At 41.2% G+C, this 21,483-nt stretch overlaps 1 protein-coding gene across 1 annotated transcript in view; it reads right to left on the bottom strand.

The window, feature by feature from the left end:
- Positions 1 to 398: 398 nt before the first annotated feature.
- LOC104948904 (receptor-type tyrosine-protein phosphatase F-like) overlaps positions 399 to 21,483 on the bottom strand; it is a gene marked incomplete at its 3' end in the record, with an annotated part of 28,198 nt that continues 7,113 nt past the window's right edge. Inside the window, exons 3-4 of the mRNA XM_010775140.1 lie at positions 4,649 to 4,837; positions 399 to 514 (exon numbers count right to left, since the gene is read on the bottom strand). Of these exons, the coding sequence (XP_010773442.1) occupies positions 399 to 514; positions 4,649 to 4,837 (305 nt within the window). The remainder of the gene's footprint in view (positions 515 to 4,648; positions 4,838 to 21,483) is intronic.

Here is a 21,483-nt window from a genome sequence, read left to right as displayed (position 1 = left end):
AAATTACACAACTGTCAAAGGCACTGTGTTTTAACAGGTGTTTTCGAGTCTCGGCTAATTAGAGCTCTGTTCAGGTTTAAAGGCGGGCAGAGCCATGCTGAGTTACTCCACGCACCAATAAGAATTACAAAGATGTTGTTTGTCCCAGGTGCAACAATGCTGATAGGAGGGTGGGAAAGATGTCAATCAAACACAGCTTGCACACTTCAACACACTCCTGAGAAGAGTTATTATCATACACAATAAGTGAAGGCAGTACCTTTGAAAGCACATTGACTAAAGGCATGAACATTAAGGACAAAGCAGACGGGATGTTTGTTGCAAGGCTGTTTGGGGTTTGAAACAACAGAAATGACAGGTTGTGAAGAGAATTCAAGAATTGAGAGAGACAACTTGACTTTACCTCGTACGTAGAGATTGGCAGGAGATGAGTAACGGGTCCCAGCGCTGTTCAAGGCAACACATTCATATTTTCCTTGGTCGGACTCCTCGCTGATCTCGATTTGCAGAGCTCCTGCGTAGAGGATTAACACATTTAGCCGTCTTGACAGTTGTGGAATGTGAGATGTCATTTGGCATGAAACCACAGCAGATATCTGTACAGTGACTCGCTAGAGAGCCTGTAGTCAACTAGCCTAACCCAGTTCATGCATCATTTAGAGCCCTTACATAGACGCAGTTTTGTCAAGAAATCGTTTACCACAACATTGACATTTAGCTGATTTGACGTATTTAACGAACCTGCTAACAGAATATTTCCCTCGTCGTGTTAAGGAGAAAAAAAGGGACCATGACTGAAGGTCAATTAATCATCTAAATAACATGTCACAACCGTCAAAGTCTCATTAGGCATCCTGCTTATGGAAATAATTGACAAACCAAAGTGTTTGAGTAATCTATCTCAGCCAGGAAAAGGGCTCTACTGAAAAATAAACACAACAAAAGCAGATAACATATGATGTTAATATCCAATACAACTAACCAGCCTACTGCTTAATACTAACATCTGTGCAATATGTGTGTCACACAGTTTAACCAAAGGACATCATTTCCACTTATGGGCCTCAAGAGAAATTCTACTCTGATTAAGTATTCTGATGATCAGCTAAGGGTAAATAATGTGTTTGTATATCCTAATTGTTGAAAAAAAAATGCAACCATATCCAACTAAACTGATATAAAGGTAAATGTGACTTATGTCTAAACTGTTAATTACGTTTTTTTCTTCTTGAGGGCCTAGGAATCGCAAAGAAAAGGCGGTGCAGGTATCTTTTCTTTGTTGATCAGGTATTTAGCATTGAGGTCATAATTGTGTTTTTTCCATCAGCAACTGTTTCACCATGTCTTAACGAAGCCCTTAAGGGAGATGCTCCTCTGCCAGATGGCTTAGATTAGTATTCACAATCCCAAAAAGCCGTTGTCATCAGACAGAAGGCTAACATGTTGTTTCTGACAAAGCATGAACGCCCAGGAGACTTGTTTATGTGTGGTCATTTTGACACACCATGTCTATAACCATCATATCATTATTATTAGATTTAGTTTTAATTTGACAAATACAAATAGAGACCTAAAACAGCAAAACTTACCTGAATCCCACAATTTAAAAAAACACATGTTTAACAACCAGACAACATCACCCAGCAGTACATATGTGTGTCACAAGTGAGTGATAACATTGATCAAGTCTCAAAGCAAGCATGGCACTAGCAGACAGCCACCATGCTGTTTGAAAATGACAAAAATACTCGATGATGTCAGGATACATTTTTTTCAAATCATGCAGTATGAGATGAATACAACAAACAGGTTCATCACCAACCAAAGGGGACTCGGATCAAGACGAGACCAAAAAAGAGAGGTGAAACAGGGCGGGGCAGAGACATGTGATAACATCACCTCAGATCTCATGACAACATATCTCTCCAAGGTGTTTGCTTTGCACGCTGAGCTCAGCGCTGTCTGATTCAGCAATGACATGCACCTGCATACTAATGCTGGTGTCACCAATCTGTCAATCTGCCCCTTCCCATGGGAGAAAACAGTGTGAGTACTTCAGAAATGTACAAGGTTACTGCCATGGCAGTTGTCAGAGCTGCAATGCAAAACTGCTTTAAATTACTTTCAACTTCTTAAACAATGGATCTTCTACAATCTAATTTCAGTGGCAGAATAAGTCAAGGGGAACAGAGGCTGTCATATAGCCACCTCAAAGAGTTAAACATAGGAATATGGGCTTGATTAGGGGCCAAGGACTCATGGACAGTGAGACAGACAGCTGGTCCCAAGCGTCCACTATTTACGTCCATGTTGTGGAAGGAAATCATGCTTTCATGATTACCATAAAAAGGGGCTGAAGCTTCCACCTTAACGATCTCGCTTGGAGGCAATGCTGTATGTGCTGTATGCAAATGAAGCCGCTTCAGTATACATTGATGCTAAGATAGGAGGCAGATAGATCCTCTTGTGGCCACATTGGCCTTTAGTTTAAAATGCAACTCCTCGCCTCTTTCGCTCAAAAGCCAGACGAGAAGCTGATGCACAAAGATGTGAATGCGTGTGAATTGTTCATAAATAAGGTTTATTTCTAACAGTGTAGGAGGGGCTTTAGAAAAGCTCATTTAAAAGATAACACCTTGGACTTGCTATTGCATTACCCTGACATGAGGGTTGGTGATCATTTGTTTGTTAGCGAGCAGACAGCAGACAGGATGTCGGGAGGAGACGAATGGGGAAGAGGGTGTGTAGGCGCTGAACAGCGTGAATGAACCTGGTGATGTGGCGTTTGGGGGGGAATGCAGGGGTCTGATGTGGATGTGAGGGAATGGTGTGGACGTGATAGTTTCCAACACACTTCGTCATCCTTACCTCTAATTGGTGTACCACCTAGGTGGGAGTAATTTCAATGCAAAAAGGGTTGAGAGATTAGTAAGAAATCCACTTATATAAGCGGGAGAGAAAAACATGGCTTCTGACAAGCCACATATAAAAAGGAAAATAAAAACTGATGCAGAGTAGAAGCCACTTAAATGTAATGTGACAAGTGCACTTAATCAATGCTATGAAAGAAATATATTTTTTCGACTGTACGTGTTTTCTGTAAAGGACCAAGAAAAATCACAGCAGCAAAACATTTTATAATATATTGCTGCTACTTTTGCATTTACAGACAACAGCTACAGCCACATGTGTACTTCATAGTAGCATTACAATTACATTAAATTAAAGCATTTTTATACAAATCTTTCTAATTTAAGATGGCCTTACTCTGTGTACAGAATGCATTTTTGCAGAAAGTCGTTAGTAAAATGGGCAAGAGAAATGAATGAAAGTCATACACAGTAAATAGAAAGATGCACAGCAAAACGTATTCAGGTCAGAGGTATTAAATTGAAAATAGATTAGTATTTCAACAAAGTGAATGACTTAGATGGTGTGGAAAGAAAGAGCTAATGTTCCTGTGTGCTGACTAACTTCTCGTGGTATAATAGGAGCAACTGGCTCAGCTTTTCTGTTTAACTGCAGCAAATGAATGCACCTTTTTTTTGACAATTACAGAATTCGCCCCCTTTTAGGCCATATGCCGTATTGTTAATCATGAAACGGCACCAGATGTCAAAAAAGGGTTGTGGAGAGAAAGAATTGTCTGTCTGGGGGCATTACATATCAGCAGTTTTTCAGGCACTCACTATTTGCGAGAAAGAAAACTAATTAAAAGTTTGTAGCTAGAAATATATATATAACATATCATGGTTTAAGGCACAGTTTATCATTGTTTTAAAAAACACGATCAAACAATTAAGTAGTTGTGTTATTATTAAATTAGCGAGCCATCTGTATTTAATTGGGGATGTGTGTTTGGTAGGGCAGCGTTTTAATACTGCGAGAACATGGGCAGTGCAAGGGAACATGCTCCAGTGACCTGTATTCAACTTCCACTTGGCAGCTGTAGTGCCAGGCTTTTTCTGGAGTAGCTCTCATCTCTAATCTTTGGGGCCTCAGAACTGTAGCCTGGCCTTACACTCTGTAAGTGAGGTAGATTTACAAAGGAGTCACACGACTGAATCAGGTCAAAAGCCACTAATCTATCCACCTTTTCCATCTGATCCAGGTCAGGCGAGCGCAGTCACTTCATCAAGTGGACTGCGACTGTGGACAACTCAAAGCAGTTGTATTTTTTGTAAAGTTGAATCCTAGCTAATGCTTAAATGGCTGGCCTCATTGTCACCCAGCTGCCTGTTCAAAGTGGGATTAAGGATTATTTAATATAGTGAAAAATATCTTTCTGTGCTTTGGATGTTACAAGCTCATGCATCACTGTCAAAGATTGCACAAGAATAACTTTATTCCAACTTCTGTGTAACTTTATAAGTGGCTGCAGCGTCGAGAAATACAATTCTGTTAGAAGTCTTCTTACTAACCAAGGTGACAATGGCTGAATAAGATTTTCATGTCCTTTGTGATAAAAGAGAATACATGAAGTCATACAAGACAACAAAGGACTTTTGTGTTTTCACATCATCTTCAGGTCTGTTGATATTCATCACTACTTGGTATTCTGCTACTTGACTTTGCTATAGTGACACTATCAGTATGTCATGTAGAGTAACACAATAAAGAAATGAGATCAGATCAGATCAGATTTTACCTGAACGAAGCTGTTTAATGCGCCCGTTGCTGCTGCTGATGTCCACAGGAAGCATGTCCTTGTACCAGGTTATCTCTGGGTCTGGGTTTCCGCTGGCGGCACACAGCATGGTGGCAGTTCTGGTCTTCTCAACCACCTTCAGCTGGGGACCCATATCGATAGTGGGGAAGCCATGGGGGATCTGGGTCTCTGAAAAATTCAAAAGGCAGATTTTTGAGTATATCCAGAGCCACATGGAGCAAGAAACTGTGTTAAAACGAAAAGAGGGAGAAAGAAGGGGATGCCTAACACTACAAAAATATGTGTCAGAATGGGCTCTTATGGCTGTGAGAGGCGTTGAGTACATCAAAGCTGTTGAGCTAGCAAGGACAGAAAAGAGGATGAACAAGAGCAAATACATTTCAGGTGCTCAAGGCTGCACAGTAATCAGAAGGCACACAAGCACAACAAATTAGCACAACAGCACTACTACTGCAGGGGAACTGGAGAACTGCCATCATTTGGATTTCAAATTTGTTTGAGAAACGTCTCTGATAGATTATCGCAGCAGGCTTATTACAGGTTCAGACCGAGGAAGGATAGCAATCTGTCTCTGGGTACCCATGCATAAATGAGCCACTTTAGGCTTAGCAAGTTAAACATAACGATTTGAATAATCCAACTCGACATAATGAATGTAACAGCATAACCATGACAACACACTAAGTATAATCCTGAAAGCAAAATGTGGTATTCTGAAGTAAAAGGTCAAATATATATTGATTTTATATCCTAAAATCTGCGAAGATATGAGTCGTGGGTTATTTCAGGGTCAGCGTTGGCCTATTGCATTCTGAAAGTTATCAGGAAGAGGTACATCCCAGCAGACATTGTTTTTTACACTTACAATATTATTCGGTACATTTAAGTCATGATATTAAACTGCCTGTAAACAAGCAGTTCTCTCTGATATTCAGAATAAACAATGTAACTGCTATGTTGAGAATTGAGAATGCTCATTGGTGAGAAAAACAGAAACAGTCCTTCCTCTTTGAAAGAAAAGACCCAGTGGAAATGTTTTTTTGAATTCAAATGAGGTCACCGACATGGCCTAACTATGCTGCAAATCTGAAATAAAACCCCCTCCCACCTATCCTCATAATAAACTCTAATTTAACCTCTGAGCAGCGTTAATAAAGGAGAAACACAACGGCCCTTGAGAAGACTTTTTATCAGCTTGCTCTGAAACGTGTAATCTCTTTTATCTGCTTCCTCATGTGCAGATGTGTCCCTGGGGCCAAAGTGCTCAAATGAAATCCTTACAAAAGTACTAATGATCTCAACTCCTTACTTTGGTTCACCGTGAGAAGACACCTAACTGCTGGTCAACAATAGGCAAAATGGTCCACAGGGATGAAATTAATTAATACAAAACAAGATTTGGCTTTTTAGGAAAGCTGAGCAAATGTGTCCTTAACAAGATTACAATGTTTCCCAAGGACAACTGAATGGTTCACAAAAAAAGAACTATTGATTGCATGATGCTTTAGAGAGACAAAAACAAACAAGGTCATTTGGTGCGTTGTATTGTGTCTCAAAACTACCGCCGAGGACTGGTCAACCATGTAAGACAGTGAGTGCATTGTTCATGTGCAAAAGAAAGAGAGCCAGCGTCCTCTGCAAAGTTCCCTGATTAATTGGTACATGAAAGTTGTTGTTCACTTTATACTCATCAGAAAAACAAATGCCCTCTGTCACAGTGTCCATTATGAGCTGTGTTACAAGAGATACAAGAATGGCTCACATCAGTCATCATCTATGAGATACACAGTAGTCTCTTCTATGGAGGAATACCCACATTAAAAGCGTTTAGAGGCAACAAGTGATTATTCAAGACCTAATAAGTGCACTTTTAGAAATCTACTTCCGACTCATTTGTTGACTCCATTTGACCAAATACAATACCCAGATGAAAAGCTTGTAGTGGCAAGAAGTGATCCTTCAAGTAAGGGATAATGTGCAGCGAGGCGGTCATTATGGGGAAAAGAACACCCGACAGGCAGATCAGGAGCCCGATGCGAAGCTGTTCAATGATCTTGAACAGCTAAGTCGCTGCACATTATCCCGCTTATTACACGGCCACATTCTCAACAAAGTAACGATATGACTCCCAATGTTAATTGAAATGCTTTTATAGATTTAGAAAACATTTTTATTGATTTAAAAAAATAGTAGGCTATTATTTATTTTTAAATGACATGCATCCGCTAAGAAAAATAGTCCGTTGTTACTGTTTGAACTACGTAGCAACGGCAGGAACTGCTTCGATAGCGTTTTGTGAAATGCTGTAGCGTTTCCTGAAATGCTGTGGTGTTTTGTGAAATGATGTGGTGTTTTGTGAAATGCTGTGTTGTTTCCTAAAATGCTGTGGTGTTTCCTAAAATGCTGTGGTGTTTTCGGAAATGCTGTTTTGACTTGCACTACAGGGCCACCGTAGGTTTCTGCCTCGTTACTTCTCCGCTGTTTTCTTGTCCCTCTTGTCTTGTCGGTTTGAAAAGCAAACTGCATGCAGTTAAATAGACGAAACTTCTTTCTGCAGATTTGAGCGTCCTTAACAACGATAAATAAGTCCTTGACAGCAGTCTGTCTGTTCTGGATTGACAACGTGTCACGTGTTCTGAATTGACCAATCAGAATCGATTATTCTATAACTAAGCCATGTAATAAGACCTAATAAATACACTTTTAGAAATCTACTTCTGAGTCATTTGTTGACTACATATGCTCCAGTATTTTTGGTGCACTTTTCCTATTTCCTTAAACATTTATAACGTGAACCTCTGATTTGTGTCAAAGCCTACACTAAAACAAGGCTGTTTGTCCTCTATGCTTAGCCTGTCTGAGAACAAACTTCCATATGTAAACGTATATGGTTGAGCATGAAGAGGTGCATGGGTGTACTTTGTTCCGATCCCCAGCAGAGCGGTTGTTCCTGCTCTCACCCTTGTGTTTGGCCTGTGGCCCGGATCGTCTCATATTCAGATGTAGTTGACAGATTTCTGCATGGCCTCTTATCTTTGCGGTGAGGCTTACTTCCTCTCTAACGATATTATAGGATTTGTTTTCAGAAAAACCCAACTGAAATCAGGATACCTCTACAAAACAGACAACTACCGCACATTGAAATAATATGGTACAATTTGTAATTGTATGAATAATGGTAACAGTAGCGCCCTGTGGTCCTCTGTGGTTTGCTCCCTCTAACCTTCAAAGGGAAATACACACCCTGCATGATGTTGAAGCGTCAGTCCTTTACTAAAAGAGGTCTATCGAGAAAGAAACTGAAAATACAATTGGACAGTTGTTGGACAGTGGTTAAGGATTAGCACACTCATTTATTATTATTCTTTTAAGGGGCAATGTGGGAGAGCCATCAATTATACCAAAGCTATAGAGAGCTGACCTCCAGTCTCATCTACTTATAGCTCACATGTACATAATGGCCACAAATCACCTGAGAAGGGGTCCTTTGTGCATGAACACAGGTACCCCATTTCTAATCAGATTCACTGGGGTAGGACATGCTTCATGAAGTTGTGCTAGTCAACTTAAATAAGTCCTAGTCCCCCAAAAAATCCGTTCCGAGATAATTTTTTTGTGTACACTTATTAACGTACTTATTTCAATACTTAGTTTAACAACCTTATCTATACATAATCTGCGCCATTAAATCATGAAAGGGATAATTAACATGGTCTAAAACCTTGTGAATATAGACGTGTTAATCCATTGATTAAGAGATATGTGTCTCAACGTATTAAAACATCTCTAGAGGTTTCAGCGCTGCAAGCAGGTGGCTGATCTTAAATCGAGCGTGGAGAGAGAGAAGAAAAGTGTGTACAGTACATTGAAGTCTTTCTACCAGACCTCTGCTGATTCCCCAATGTTCCTGTGTTCATATTGTACACATAACACATGGTTGGGCCCCACACATCGCTCCATCTCTCAGCCAGAAAATGGTGTAGCTTCCCTGTAGGTCTAGTATAAAGTAGCTATGTGTTGGAAACCAATCGATTCAATGAGGCATGACTCGGATCCTGTCAATCGTACCTCGCCAGTAACCCCAGGGATAGTACTGAGAAGGATTGAGAAGTCTGTCATACCATATTTTGAGGGAATTTCAGAAGATTTGTTCTGTTTTATCGAAAATCTACCCGTGGCAGCTCCGACTTTTGTTATATATTCCCGCAGAAAGAAGTAACTTGTCTAGGCAAAGGGGAAAGCTATTTATGCGATAGTGCTTTGCAGAACTAAGCCTTTGATTGAAAACACTGGAATATCAGCATGTCTTATTTTCCACCAAACCCTCCTGTATTTCTGCATATAGAATATTCATGATTAAGATTATTGGAAAAGGTTCCTGGGCTGTGAAAAATGCAAACCATTGGTAAAACAGTGTGAAGGAAACCAAAGGAGTTATTACACGAGTCAGTGGCTCTTTCATATCAGGAAGTACAAACAGAGAATACTTTGAAAGGCAAACTACTGCTGCTGCAGAGCTTATACTCTACAGTACATGCATTTACCCCCTAGGCTTGAACGTTTAATGCTTGCATTGACGGTGGACAGTTATTACAACTGTCCGGCACTATTTTTCACAGTATGTCTCATAAGTGGAGTGAACCATAGCTTCACTTGGTGTGTCAATTTTAAAATGAGAAATTGTTGGGCTGTATGTTCAGTACCTGCAATGAATATGTTGGAGGCAGAGCATTGCTTCCATAGAGTGTTATATTTCAAAATGGGGTTTATTCTTCAAATATGGCCAATTTAAACTTTTTAAACTAAGAAAAACAAAACCTCCCAAGGCCTATTCAAACCAACTTTAAGGCAGAGATAATAAACGTCTGTCATGATTTTGTAATGATTTGTGCTGGACCTAAAACACAGTATCTGGTTTTAAGGTTTTTCCCTGAAGGTGTAAAGCTATACTCATTCCTGCTGGATTTCCAGACGTCTCAAGGCCAAGCCACAGACTGAAGCTGATCTTTGATATAACAGTCCTCTCACACCCTGGCTTTGACTCTTAAAAAGCACATTATTTTGAGTAGCATACAATTACATGTTGTATGTTAGGTAAGCTGAGAAATCATAAAATACCCATCAAGGACTATTTTCAGGATAAACAGTTAATTAGTTTTATCAGGTTAGAATGTAAACACAATGCTCAGTATGAAACGTTTCTTTAAACAGTCTCTTTACACGTATATTTTTACAGATTTTGTTGATAGTTAAGATTGGAGTCATGTCTGTCTTTTCCTTGTACTGCAACTCCTGAGGCTTGCCTGCCAACTCGTCATCAGGAGAAGACAAAGACATGCCTTTGTTCAGTCCTCTTTAATTCAAAGGGGAAGGAATGAGGACATTTGGAGAGAATCCAATGAAATAGTGCTGGCAATGCAGGTTGATGTTTGTCAAGATGGAGGGCATTATGAATAAAAAGCCCTCTTGTGCTCGTGAGTAATTCATCAAAGAAAGCTCCACTTTTCTGTCTCATCGAGCCAGAAATACCACTAAGTTGAAAATTCTGTGATAATGTCACACAAGCGATCCATTACAATGATGAAGAATGCTGCAACAAAAAAATATATGTCTGACTTTTTTTGTTCCCAAAAGGCTCGTTTATTCTGCATGTATGCAGTAGTCCAGGGGATGTCTAATACTGAGGTGTTAATTTGGTCTAAAGGAGTACTGTTAAATGGGTCATTTGCAAAGTGCTTCCGGGACACAGTTGTTAAAAACACAACTAGTAGAAACACCCTGGATATGCAAAATCACTAGGGCCACAGGCAGAAGGGCGTCAAACGTAAAGCTAGAAGCTCGAAAACTGGTTCTGCCATGATGTGAAAAATAAAGTCCTTTGTTCTCTAAACAGCCAATTATCACACACATTCTGCAATATGAGCAGCAGCAGTCAAACTTGTTTAAGTGGTTATAGTACTACTGTAAAAAGAGAGGGCAGTAGGGGACGGCTTAATGCGTTTTGTGGTTGTTCTAGTCAATTAGAAGAGCAGTGGGGGCCTTCACTATACACAAAAGGCACGGGGCAACATTAGTAACATTATTTGTAATGAGAAAATTACAAATATGGTAATTATATAAATTAGGAAAACATGATACAATAATCAGAAACCGTTGTTTTGAGGAGGTGCAGCCTCTGCTGTAACAGCCACAGGCGGGTGATAGAAGAAAGAGGAAGTAAAATGGCGAGGGGAAGGAGGGGAGAAGAGGTGGGCATGCCAACCTCCTGCCAGTTCCAATTACCAGTGTGAGTGGAGCGTGGCAGCTAGGGCGATGGGTCTAATCAGAGCCCTGCTGAAAGAGACCCGTCCCTGTCCTCCTGTCCCACTGGGAGGCTGCTGGAGCTCAATCCCACACTAGCGTCAGCCAGCGTTTTCCCCTCAACCCAAACACACTCATCTCAATGGGGGAAAACACTCCAGACACCCCAGTTCCTTCATAACAAGGGGAGCCCTGACACAGTGGCACTAGATAAGCATTTTTTTAAAAAAGAGACTGCCTCATTTCCATTTCAGTATGCCCTAGTATCTTCTTCATACTCTCAAGTGCAAAAAGATGTGAAAGGTATGTGCTGCTATGAATGTTTTAAGTGAGAATTACAGCACAGAAGGGTCCCTTCAGAGAACATGTGGTTATGAAACATATGTTGAGAAATATTCATGTGGAACATTGCTGCAACATGAACAGGACTTGTGTGCATGTTTGCAAGCTGCCAACCCCATTTTCGGCCTCTTTCCGTATCAACAGTTAATCTAATTCGGTCTCAACATGTGACATCAAAAATGAAGGTGATGGAGTGAGCCCTTCTTAAGTTGCTTAGCTTTTACATCTGAGCTTATCTAATTTCAAGCAAGAAAAAAAAGACTTTATGATCTCCATGTGTGCCAGTTGCAAAGTGATGGATGAGAACAATTAAAGGTGATGTCTCCTTTGATAGTGCGCACCAAAGGACCATAGTGACAGCAACACAGCCGCTTGCCTCATGAAATATTACTGCTTTAAAATATACCCTTTAAAACATACATCAGTGCACTGTCTTTATAGGTTAAAAAACACCAGGTTTATGCGCCTTTTCGAAAATATGTGGGCTGTTTGAATTTAATTCGCCCGTGTGTGGGAATGTGTAACATTAAGCTCTTTACCGATAGCTGAATGTTTAAAATAAGTTACATTTCTTTCGAAAAACAACAAAGATTAAAGTCTTAGAGTTTCCTGTGTTTACCCCAAAGACTTTTAATTATTCACCTTTCTGCTAGCTCAACCTGTGAGGGGAACTAAATATAGAGTTGTCTACCTCGTAACTGCGTTTGAGTCAATCTGGCAGTGAAAATCAGACGAGTCGTTTGCAGAAACAAAGCGCATGGCCCGCGGCAGTTTCTCGCCAAGAACATTGTCGAGACAGACATTTGCATCTGCCTGAGACGTGGAAGTTTGCGAGAGACGTGTTCGAGGCAGCAGGAGGTACAAACATAAAGCCAAAGCTAACATGAGTTCAACTGAAAGAACTCTATGAATAGTTGGATCTCTGATGGTGGGTAAAACATTGAGCGAGTTCTCTAGAAAATGTTTTTCTGCAAAGGAGTTATGAGGAGCTGCACAGCGGTTGCCTCACAGCAAGGTTCTGGGTTCAAACCTATTGACCGGCTTTCTGTGTGGAATTTGCATGTTCTCTACCTGGTGTTTGCCCTACAGTCAAGCAGGTTAGGTTAGCAGGCTGTAAACTGCCCAAAGGTGTGTCTGTCTCTGTGTGTCAGCCCTGTGATTGACGGGCGACCGGTCCTTGTTGTGCCCCGCCTCTCGCCCTGATGTCAGCTGGAATCAACTCCAGCCCCCTGCTGCACTCAAGGATAAGCGAGTCTATCTGACTGATGGATGGATTTATGAGGAACACAAAAGTCATGGTGGGATTAAAATCTGTTGGACAGTGGTAATGGATAGAAATCCAGAGATAGCAGCGTTTCCAATTACATTAATGGTTAGGGCTATTGCTTATTAACATTTCTGATGGGTCGGCCAACTTTCTCCTTGTAATGTTTGATAAGTATAGTAGCCAATACTTTCTTTCTGAAGATCTGTGACATTCATGCAGCGACTAATAAGCCCATACTGGGATTCATGTTACTGCCTTGGCGCTTTTGACTTGCAATACATTGGGGGCAAAGAGTTTTCTCACATGTTCTGCCATGAAGGGCATGTGAGCAGGACCCTCGTGCTCTTCAGAGAAATACTACTTGGCAGGGCTCGCACTGCAGAGGTCTCCTCAGCAGGGATGACACGGCACACCCCGACATCAAAGACCCACCAAGAAGGCCATTGATGTTATACTGTTGTAATGACATGAAAATTGTAAAAAGAACCTCCATAGAAATGGGGGCAACTGCACAATGTGCATTCAAATACGTCTTAACTTCTTGTCAAGCCTGTTGTCTCTGGCACGTTATCTTTTAGACCAGGTGTTATGGCAGTTGCTATGGACATACTGGTTCATCAAACAAACAGTGCGGTGGACAAATGGCACGCCAGACACACCTGCAGGCAACGGAGCGTGACGGAAACATAGTCATAACAAAACACTGTTAATGTTGTTGTTAGTTCCCTCAGTGCTGCATGCTAGTGGTGCTATCAGGGTGCTGTTATTCTGCTGTTTATCCGAGTGTACTCGCAGTAAAAAGTCTGTAATGCATGCCATGACCTTTGAAATAATACACTTTTTTGTCTGGCGGAGCAGAACATTTGGCCTTACTTCCTCGCCTACAGGCAGGTAATCAATAACAGTCATCTAATTCCCCCCATTCCTTTATTTCCTTCCGCCCCTCCTCTCTTTTTATCATCTCCCTCTCTCTACTTTCCTATTCATCTCTACTTCTCCATTTTTCTCCTATCTGATATCATACTTCCACTGTAGTCAGTATGATCTACGACCCTGCCAAATGCCTTACGCCTGTTATTTATGCTGCGGCACACCAGTTAGTACATAACCGTGGCCTTCGACCATTACTGCAACCCAAGGGTGGTCTTCTGAATTCACATGGTTATGCTGACCGAGTCACCTTGTGGGACAAGCACTGCTGCACAGAATCATATCCTCCATTAAGTACGCTATACGCGTAGCACAGCTGTAGGCTTTCATTTTGAGATTACAGCTCTACTTCTTGCCTCGTGGTCCTTCCAACAGGAGTTTGATTGAGGACCCTTATGATTATAGTATCACACAGTACACGGTTTGTGGTTTACTACTGGTTTTAATGTAACAGCTTCTAAGATGGAAAAAAGCTAAGGGCTCATGGTACATTTCTGTGGTAATACGATGTGGCTAATAAGACAGGCTATTCCTCCAGGTGTCTTGGGAAAAAGAACAAGGACAGGACCCAAAACCAGGAAGCGTGACAGTTAATGAAATGGGTCTGCGAAAGGAAGCAGAGCAGCGGTTTGCAAATTAATTAATTAATTGATCTTCTCCCCAACTCAAATTAATCATCAGCAGAGCTTTATTGTGACATGTTTAGTGTAATTACAGCAGATAGGGATGGCTTTTATGAGCTGGGAGAAAGGCAGTGGATATAGTGGAATGTGGCAGGTTCTGTTAATTAAATCCTCACTGACCGGGCTCCTGTGACAGTGTTCTCTCAGTCAGAGATAATGAATAATGCACAGAGTCTGTGTGTCAATGCCTCAACTTTGTAGTGGTTTGCAGAAGTGATTGGTGTCCATGAAGATCACACTGTGGTATGACCTATTAACTGCCCACCTTGACACAGGGAAATGCAATCATTCCATCACCACTGCTGGTCAACGGTAGGATAGAGAAAAAGAAAACAAGACGGAAAGGTGGGAACATGACATTCAGTCAACAATTGCCCGATGGGTACTTTTCTGTGGTTATAAAGATTTAGCCATGAATGCTTTTAGTAGTACCGGTAATACAATCTGCATATTATCCCTTTTTTTTTGTAAAACCATATCTGATCATATGCGTAAATCTAAGGCTAAGGCCATTTTAATTAGAAAAAAGCACCTGCTACACTCACAGTCAATAATTAAATAATCGGGTGAAGTATTGCCCTTTCCTTGCAAAAGAGAAAGGAACCAGCGAGCCCTGACACTGAGTGTTGAATACATGAAAACAAGCATGCTTGCCCAGTCAACCTCCCCTTGTTAAACAGGTTAGAATATTGATGCAGATGTAATGCATGCAAAATGACCAGGACCTTTGACAGCTGTAAGCAGACCGATCAACTACAACCTTGAAAAACACAGCTTAGCAGCTTAGATCAAATGGGACCATGCCTCTTAAACATGAGAAAAATGTCAAGCTTAAGGCCAAGCTATACGGCTGATACTAAGTCAAGCAGTTCTCTCCGGCCTTCTACGGCCCAGTGGGTGCTCCAGGAGGGCTTGGTGTGTAAATGTTTGAGGAAAAGGGGTCAGGGTGAAAGGACTCCCATTAGCCAGCTCATTGAGTACAGATATTAGAACCCCCCCCGACGGCAGCGGGCCATCCATCCACAGCCAGTCAGGGCCCGGGGACTCGTTGACTCGCTGGTCAGGTGGACCTCGCTCTCTACCTGCCGGGCTGTAGGCCACGGGCGCCATTATTAACAAATAAAGGAATGTCAGGTCGGGTTGTTCTTGTAAGGCTGTGTTGTTTATTATTATTAAACAGAAATAGCACAATATGATGAAGCTAATGTAATATAATAAAGAAGGTTTTGTTGAGACTTTAACAGTGAGATACTACCTTTGGTTTTTGGAGGTTTTCTTTTATAATTGTTATGGTCATCAGCTCGCAGGCTTTCATAATATAAAACATAATCTCAATGTGTCTGTGTGTTTTCTATGCTGGAGTATTGTCTAATAATTCGTTTTGCATGAATCAGAGAAAGTCAGAAATATGCATCTAAATTAAACGAACTAATACAATACAAAATACATTATGATCTACTTATTTAAAATAATTGTTAAAAATAATATTATTCAACTCTAAGTTCATTCACAAAAGTAATTGAATCTATTTAGTTCATTGTATAAAATATAACTCTGTGAAACTGTTCAGCGAATGTAATTAATCATTTCAGACGACTTCTGATTAATATTGTTATGGTTCTCCTGTGCCATGGAGAGAAATGTAATGTAATAAACTGCTTCTTAACAACTGTTGAATTGGAAAAAATCGAAGTGGTAACAAGGGTGGGGGCCAAGTGGAACCACGTCTGAGCATAAAACACTTTTAAATAAAGTAAGAAAAAACAGCGTGCAGCAATGAACAAATCGATTTGATACAAATTACACTGAAACTGTCTGCAGGGCTCAGAGGGCTCAGGTGTAGCGTCGGACCCTTAACATATCAATTTGGTTCAGGGGCACATATTTGAGTGACAATCTTCATCGCACTCCCGTGTTCATATTTAGTGAGGCTCCTTTATGTTTCTGGAAATACAATATTGGAAATTCACATTTAGATATCCTGACTGTGTGTTCTTGCTGGCCGGTTAACAGTGAAATATTCCAACAGAAACACCTGTGTTCAGATAATCATGAGCAAGTACGTGCAAATGTAAAAAAAAAATCGCAAAATGGCAAATGAAAGATGACCGCTTGCATCCCTTAACTCTCTAATGGAGGAAGCAGTACTTTGTATACAACACACGCATGGTGAAACACTATTGATAATCACATCGGTCATGCTCTCACAAACAGGTCTTCAGTAAAATCCTTAATTGAATAATGAAAGCCTGCTGCCGCTGTTTGTGGCAGATATTTAATAGCAGATGTCAATTCATGGATATCCCTGTCTGTTCCGGACGATGCGCAGATATCAATGGATGTCTTGTGACATCTCCAATATCTTCTGAAGCCCAGAGACAACATCCAGATAAGGAATTGAATATGTCCTGACAATCAACCGTGGCCAGAACTTCTGGTTTAAAACAGTGACAGGCTCTGCTTTCAATCTGTGTATGACAGCAGAAGCAGGATGTTTTCCTGTAGCTATGTAGTATGGGTTGTTGGCACATCAACAGGAACAACACTACATCAAGTGTTCAAAAACACCTCTAATCATGCATATTTAGTTTAAGATAATCAAGTTCAATGGTTTTAATGCAATTCGCAATAGAATAGAGTTGGGAAATAATTGAATGAAGTTTGAACCTCTTTTATTCCTGCCTCTTAAGCAAATGTGTTCTTTGGGAGAAAGTGAAAAGCTCTGACGCGTTAAAACACATTGAAAACCACTGGCCCCGTTAAAATAGCATAAATACATCCCGGCATTAGTCTTTCCTAAACACATTTCAGGATGTTGAGCTTTTGCCAAAGTAGTTAAAGTTATGGGATAAATGAATGAAATGTAAATCCGCTCTTTAGTCATTAGGACAGGCTGCAGATGTGTTTTGAGGTTTTAATACCAAATGACATGCTTTCAAAAATGCAAAAAGTGCAGGGGAGCAGCCAAAGCTGAAATGATCAAGTGACTTTTCAAGAACCGTTCTTATTCATCACCAGTGCTAAGAAAAAGATGAATACAACATATATAGACTCTTCCATTTTGCAGTAATCCCTACACAATTCAAGGTCTCACTCACTTGGTTCACTAATATTTTATCAACCACTTTTTAAATGTTATTTTTACTCACTGACCTCGCTCCCCCCTTCTCTTCTTCTTTTTCCTCCACCTCTCTCTATCCCCTGAGGCCATTGACGGCAGAGACATACCAGACATTGCCGTCTTTACAGAAACAGCTTGCCAAAAGCATGGAGTAATTGATGGACAAGTACAGATGATAAAATGTTGCCTCGGAGCAAGAACGACTCCATCCAGATGTCTTCACATAACAAGAGATATTTAGTCCAATGTCAAACCAATCTCACGGGACAGATCAATTAACCAGGGCACGTTTGACAAGTAACAGAACATGTTAAGTGATCTATACATCCTTCCACACTTATCCTAAATGATTTAACTTCAAAATATGAAAATGTTTTTCCAGTTAGTATTCATTTTCTATGATTAAGTATTGATCCCACGTAGAGAGACTAGAGCAGGGTCAAATGTACAACAAGTTAGATTTAGTGTCTCTAGCAAGGTGACTGCTGTTAATTAAAGACACCCACACCACCGTAATATCTCCAAACAGTGCGTATATGTGCTCCTGTGCAAACAACAAATGCTTCATTGGTTAAAAAATGAACAGTATCTTAGAAACCAGAATGACTGACTCTGCAAGGTTGTGTGATTGTGTAATAAATGAGAACTTCAGTGCAGGTGCTGAAGCACTAACCAAACCTAAAACAGCTTTCTGTCCCCGTTACAATGCCCAAGTCCTTGGCAGTAAGGATGTGAGGATGCAGATTGGGTGGCCAGGAGGGTGATTCCACCCCGCCATATTGTGTGAGTCCTTGGGAGAAGCATGCATAGACAGATGCAGTTTGTATCTGTCAGGCTGGATATGATCTACGAGGCTGGGCCTCCAGCCAGCAGATGGTGGAAGAAATTAAAACCGTGACACAGGCCGACACAATGGAGCTGAGAAATACAGTAGGGGGGGTACACCTGTAGTTCGGTGAAGGTGTGTGTGTGCGTGTGTGTTTGTGTGAGAGAGAGAGGGTGCATCTCCCTGAACGGTGGTGTGTGCGTGCAAAGTTTTTGCTTCTGTATTCCGACAGCGTGTTGTGACAAATAACAGCCCTACCCCGAAGACGGAAGCCAAACCTGTTCTACTTAAAGTCTAAAGTCAATGCAAACTTTCAAACCCTGCATCCTTTTCATAAGCCAGCTACAGTGAGTAATAGTGAGCAAAAACTGACTACTTACTTGCTTCAACAACATGGGGGAACAGCTATTATAATTCCAGCGTGAACGTGACAAAAACCCACTCGTATTCAAAAAGAAATTCACATAGAGTGAAGAAGTAATGTGGGGGGAATAACGGTTACACAACAGACCTTATTTTGGTCATTGTGGGTGATTTGAATAGCGCGAAGGAGAGGATTAAGTTGTCAGAGGAGCAGGCCTGGGTATTAAATCATTCCGATATAGCTTCTGTATGTATTCATCTTGGCTTGGGAAGGGCCGCAATGTGATTTCTTTGCTGTTTATCCAGTCAGGTTTGTTGTCCACACTTGCCTGGCTCCTGGGATATTTATTACTGGCATTGTGTCGCAGTCATTTTTTGCCTCTACCCCAGGGACTATAATGCATGGCAAGCAAATAAAGGCCTTTTCTAACCGGTGAGGCCCTAATTTGTTTACTGCCACGAAACACAGGGCCGCTTAATACAGTCCACACAGCAGACACAGAATTGAATTCCTGATGGGTTTTTAACACTGCTCGATAATGATGGACTCCTTTTTAATCCTAAAACTATAGAGGTATAATATGGACTCATAGGGCAGAACTCTTTTAATTTGAAAAGGAGCTGTGTCACTCCAGAGTTTGATGTTTGACATGTTTTCACCAAGCAAGGGGGCTATTTTTCTCTACTTGAAAAGCTTTGAATCCTTCCGTAGTTCTCATATGACCTTTCCGAAGATATTTCTCAACATTAGTCAGAAACGAGTTGCCAGGGAACTTAAAAAAAAAATAAGGTGTGCAGCTGGTGTGAAGGAGAACCTTTCTAATTCAAGCTCTGACAGCGGAAGATTCTGGAAATGATGGGGCTTTTGATCTGGTACCATTAGATAACATTCCCTATTTCTACAGACAGGTCCGCTGTCTCACAAAGGACAAGAAAATCTCTCCAGCACAGCAGAAAAGTACCAGGAATATACCTGGGTTTCTGCTCATACTTAGGCTTATTCTGCAGTTATCGGCTTGGGCTTTCTTGAGTTGGTGTGGAGGAATTTTTGCTGAAACTTTTTAATGTTACAGTGGATAAGCACATGGGGGTTAATATGTTCCCTTTCCTGAGCTTTCACAGGATGTGTGATTAATACAAATGACTACAATCTCTTTGGCTGGAGTTAAGATTTCAGCTTGTTTTGGAAATACAAAACTAATGCAGAGCAAACACTACTGCGAGTACATCTCGTTCTCACGCCATAAACGAATATTAGAGCAGCGTTAATGTTTATACAGTGTTATTTCTCTGTGATATGTGACCGCCAATTGGGTGTTTGTGTTGAATCGCCTTGCATTTTGATTTATAAGCTACGAGTCTGAGGGCCTTTCCCAGGACTTGTCGATGTTGCAATGTTCTGGTTGCTGACAGAAGCCAATCAAAATCAAGTACCTTTAAGAATTGTGCTCCAGGGAGTTTCATCAGAAATTGGCTCTGGCTTTGGAGAAATCCTGTCAGCTTTCATGTGAAAACAGTCACTCCACAGAGACTCATCCATTCTATCATCATTATTAGTGTATGACGTAGTTTTGACACCACCATAGTCATTTCTTGGACTGAGTCATTGCATTTTAAATTGTACATGCTCATCAAATGTTAAAGGCAGTGAAAATATAAAATACTGCCTTGAAATGGAGAAGTGGCAGCACACTGCGTTTAAGACTGATGTTGTGAGCCGAGATGTCTTTTCTGTCCGGCAGTAGTTTATTTCATACATCACCGAGACAAGCTCCATTTACCTGAACATTTACTGAGGCAGTTCAATTCAAGAGGGGCGCTCAAGGTGAAAACACCGGCATCGTTACCCGGGTAATGAGTCATTGTTCCCCTCTGGTCATCTCTTTATACTACCTTACAACGTCAGAGCCACATTGTCCACTATATCTAACAGAGACAGAGATACATGGGTACAACAGAGAAGGAGTGGGTCCGAAGGAAAGTTAAGGAGAGAAGAAGGGAGACACTGAAATGTCACAGGAGAAGAGAAAGGGGAATGACATTCTGACAGCAACAATATCCCTCAATCATACCTCCTTCTCTTACTCAGCATCGTGTGCATCGCTATTTATCCATACAGCAGGTCTGACCTGGCACAGCTGACTGACTCTCTTTCTTATATAGACACAGTGTAGGCATGACTCTACATTTAAATAGTGATTGTACATGTAGACCATTATTAAACATCGAATAGAACTAAGATGATTATAGCCAAGGATCCTCATCTTTTGTCTTTTGACATTGTGAAAATAATAAAGAAACATCTCTATGTTTTACTGTTCCACTGCATGTGTGTGTGTCGGTCTCACACACATGCACACACAGTGAGATGGCTGAGCTGACTTTGGGCCTGTATGTAAGTCTCAGCGGAGTGACCCCTCGGGCGGGGGCGTGAGAACTGCCGCGAACAAAGAGCAGGGCTGTTATAGCGTGACAGAATTACAGAGTGACTCGAGACTCATGACGACAAACGTGCAAGAGCGCCACTCGTTCTGCTCTGACCAAGTGCCTTTACAACTTCCCACAGGTGAACGGCACACTAACCTTTACAACCCCAACTCTGATTATCTACTCAGTTAAGGAGGAAGACAAAGACCATTGAACGATACGGAAAAAAAACTCTTCTGTGGACAGAACCCAGGAGACTTTTAAATGTTAAAGGTCCCATGTCATGGCCATTTCTACTGATCATAATTCCATTGTTGAGGTCTACTAGAATAGATTTATATTGTGCAATTTTCCAAACTCACATTGGTTTCTCATACAGCCTCTCTGTATAGTATGTGTACTCTGTCCTACACGGCTTGTTGGAGCTCCTGCCCCCCCCCCACCCCTCCCCTGTGATCCCAGTGGCCGTCTGCGAGACACAGCGAAACCCAGCCCGAAACACACACACACACCGCAGCCTGGCTGGGAGTTTGTGTGTGTGCCTAGGCTGAGTTC

The sequence above is a fragment of the Notothenia coriiceps genome, unplaced genomic scaffold (assembly GCF_000735185.1).
Source record: "Notothenia coriiceps isolate Sejong01 unplaced genomic scaffold, NC01 NC01_scaffold00015390, whole genome shotgun sequence".
NCBI lineage: Eukaryota > Metazoa > Chordata > Actinopteri > Perciformes > Nototheniidae > Notothenia > Notothenia coriiceps.
This window is presented reverse-complemented; position numbering and strand designations above follow the sequence as displayed.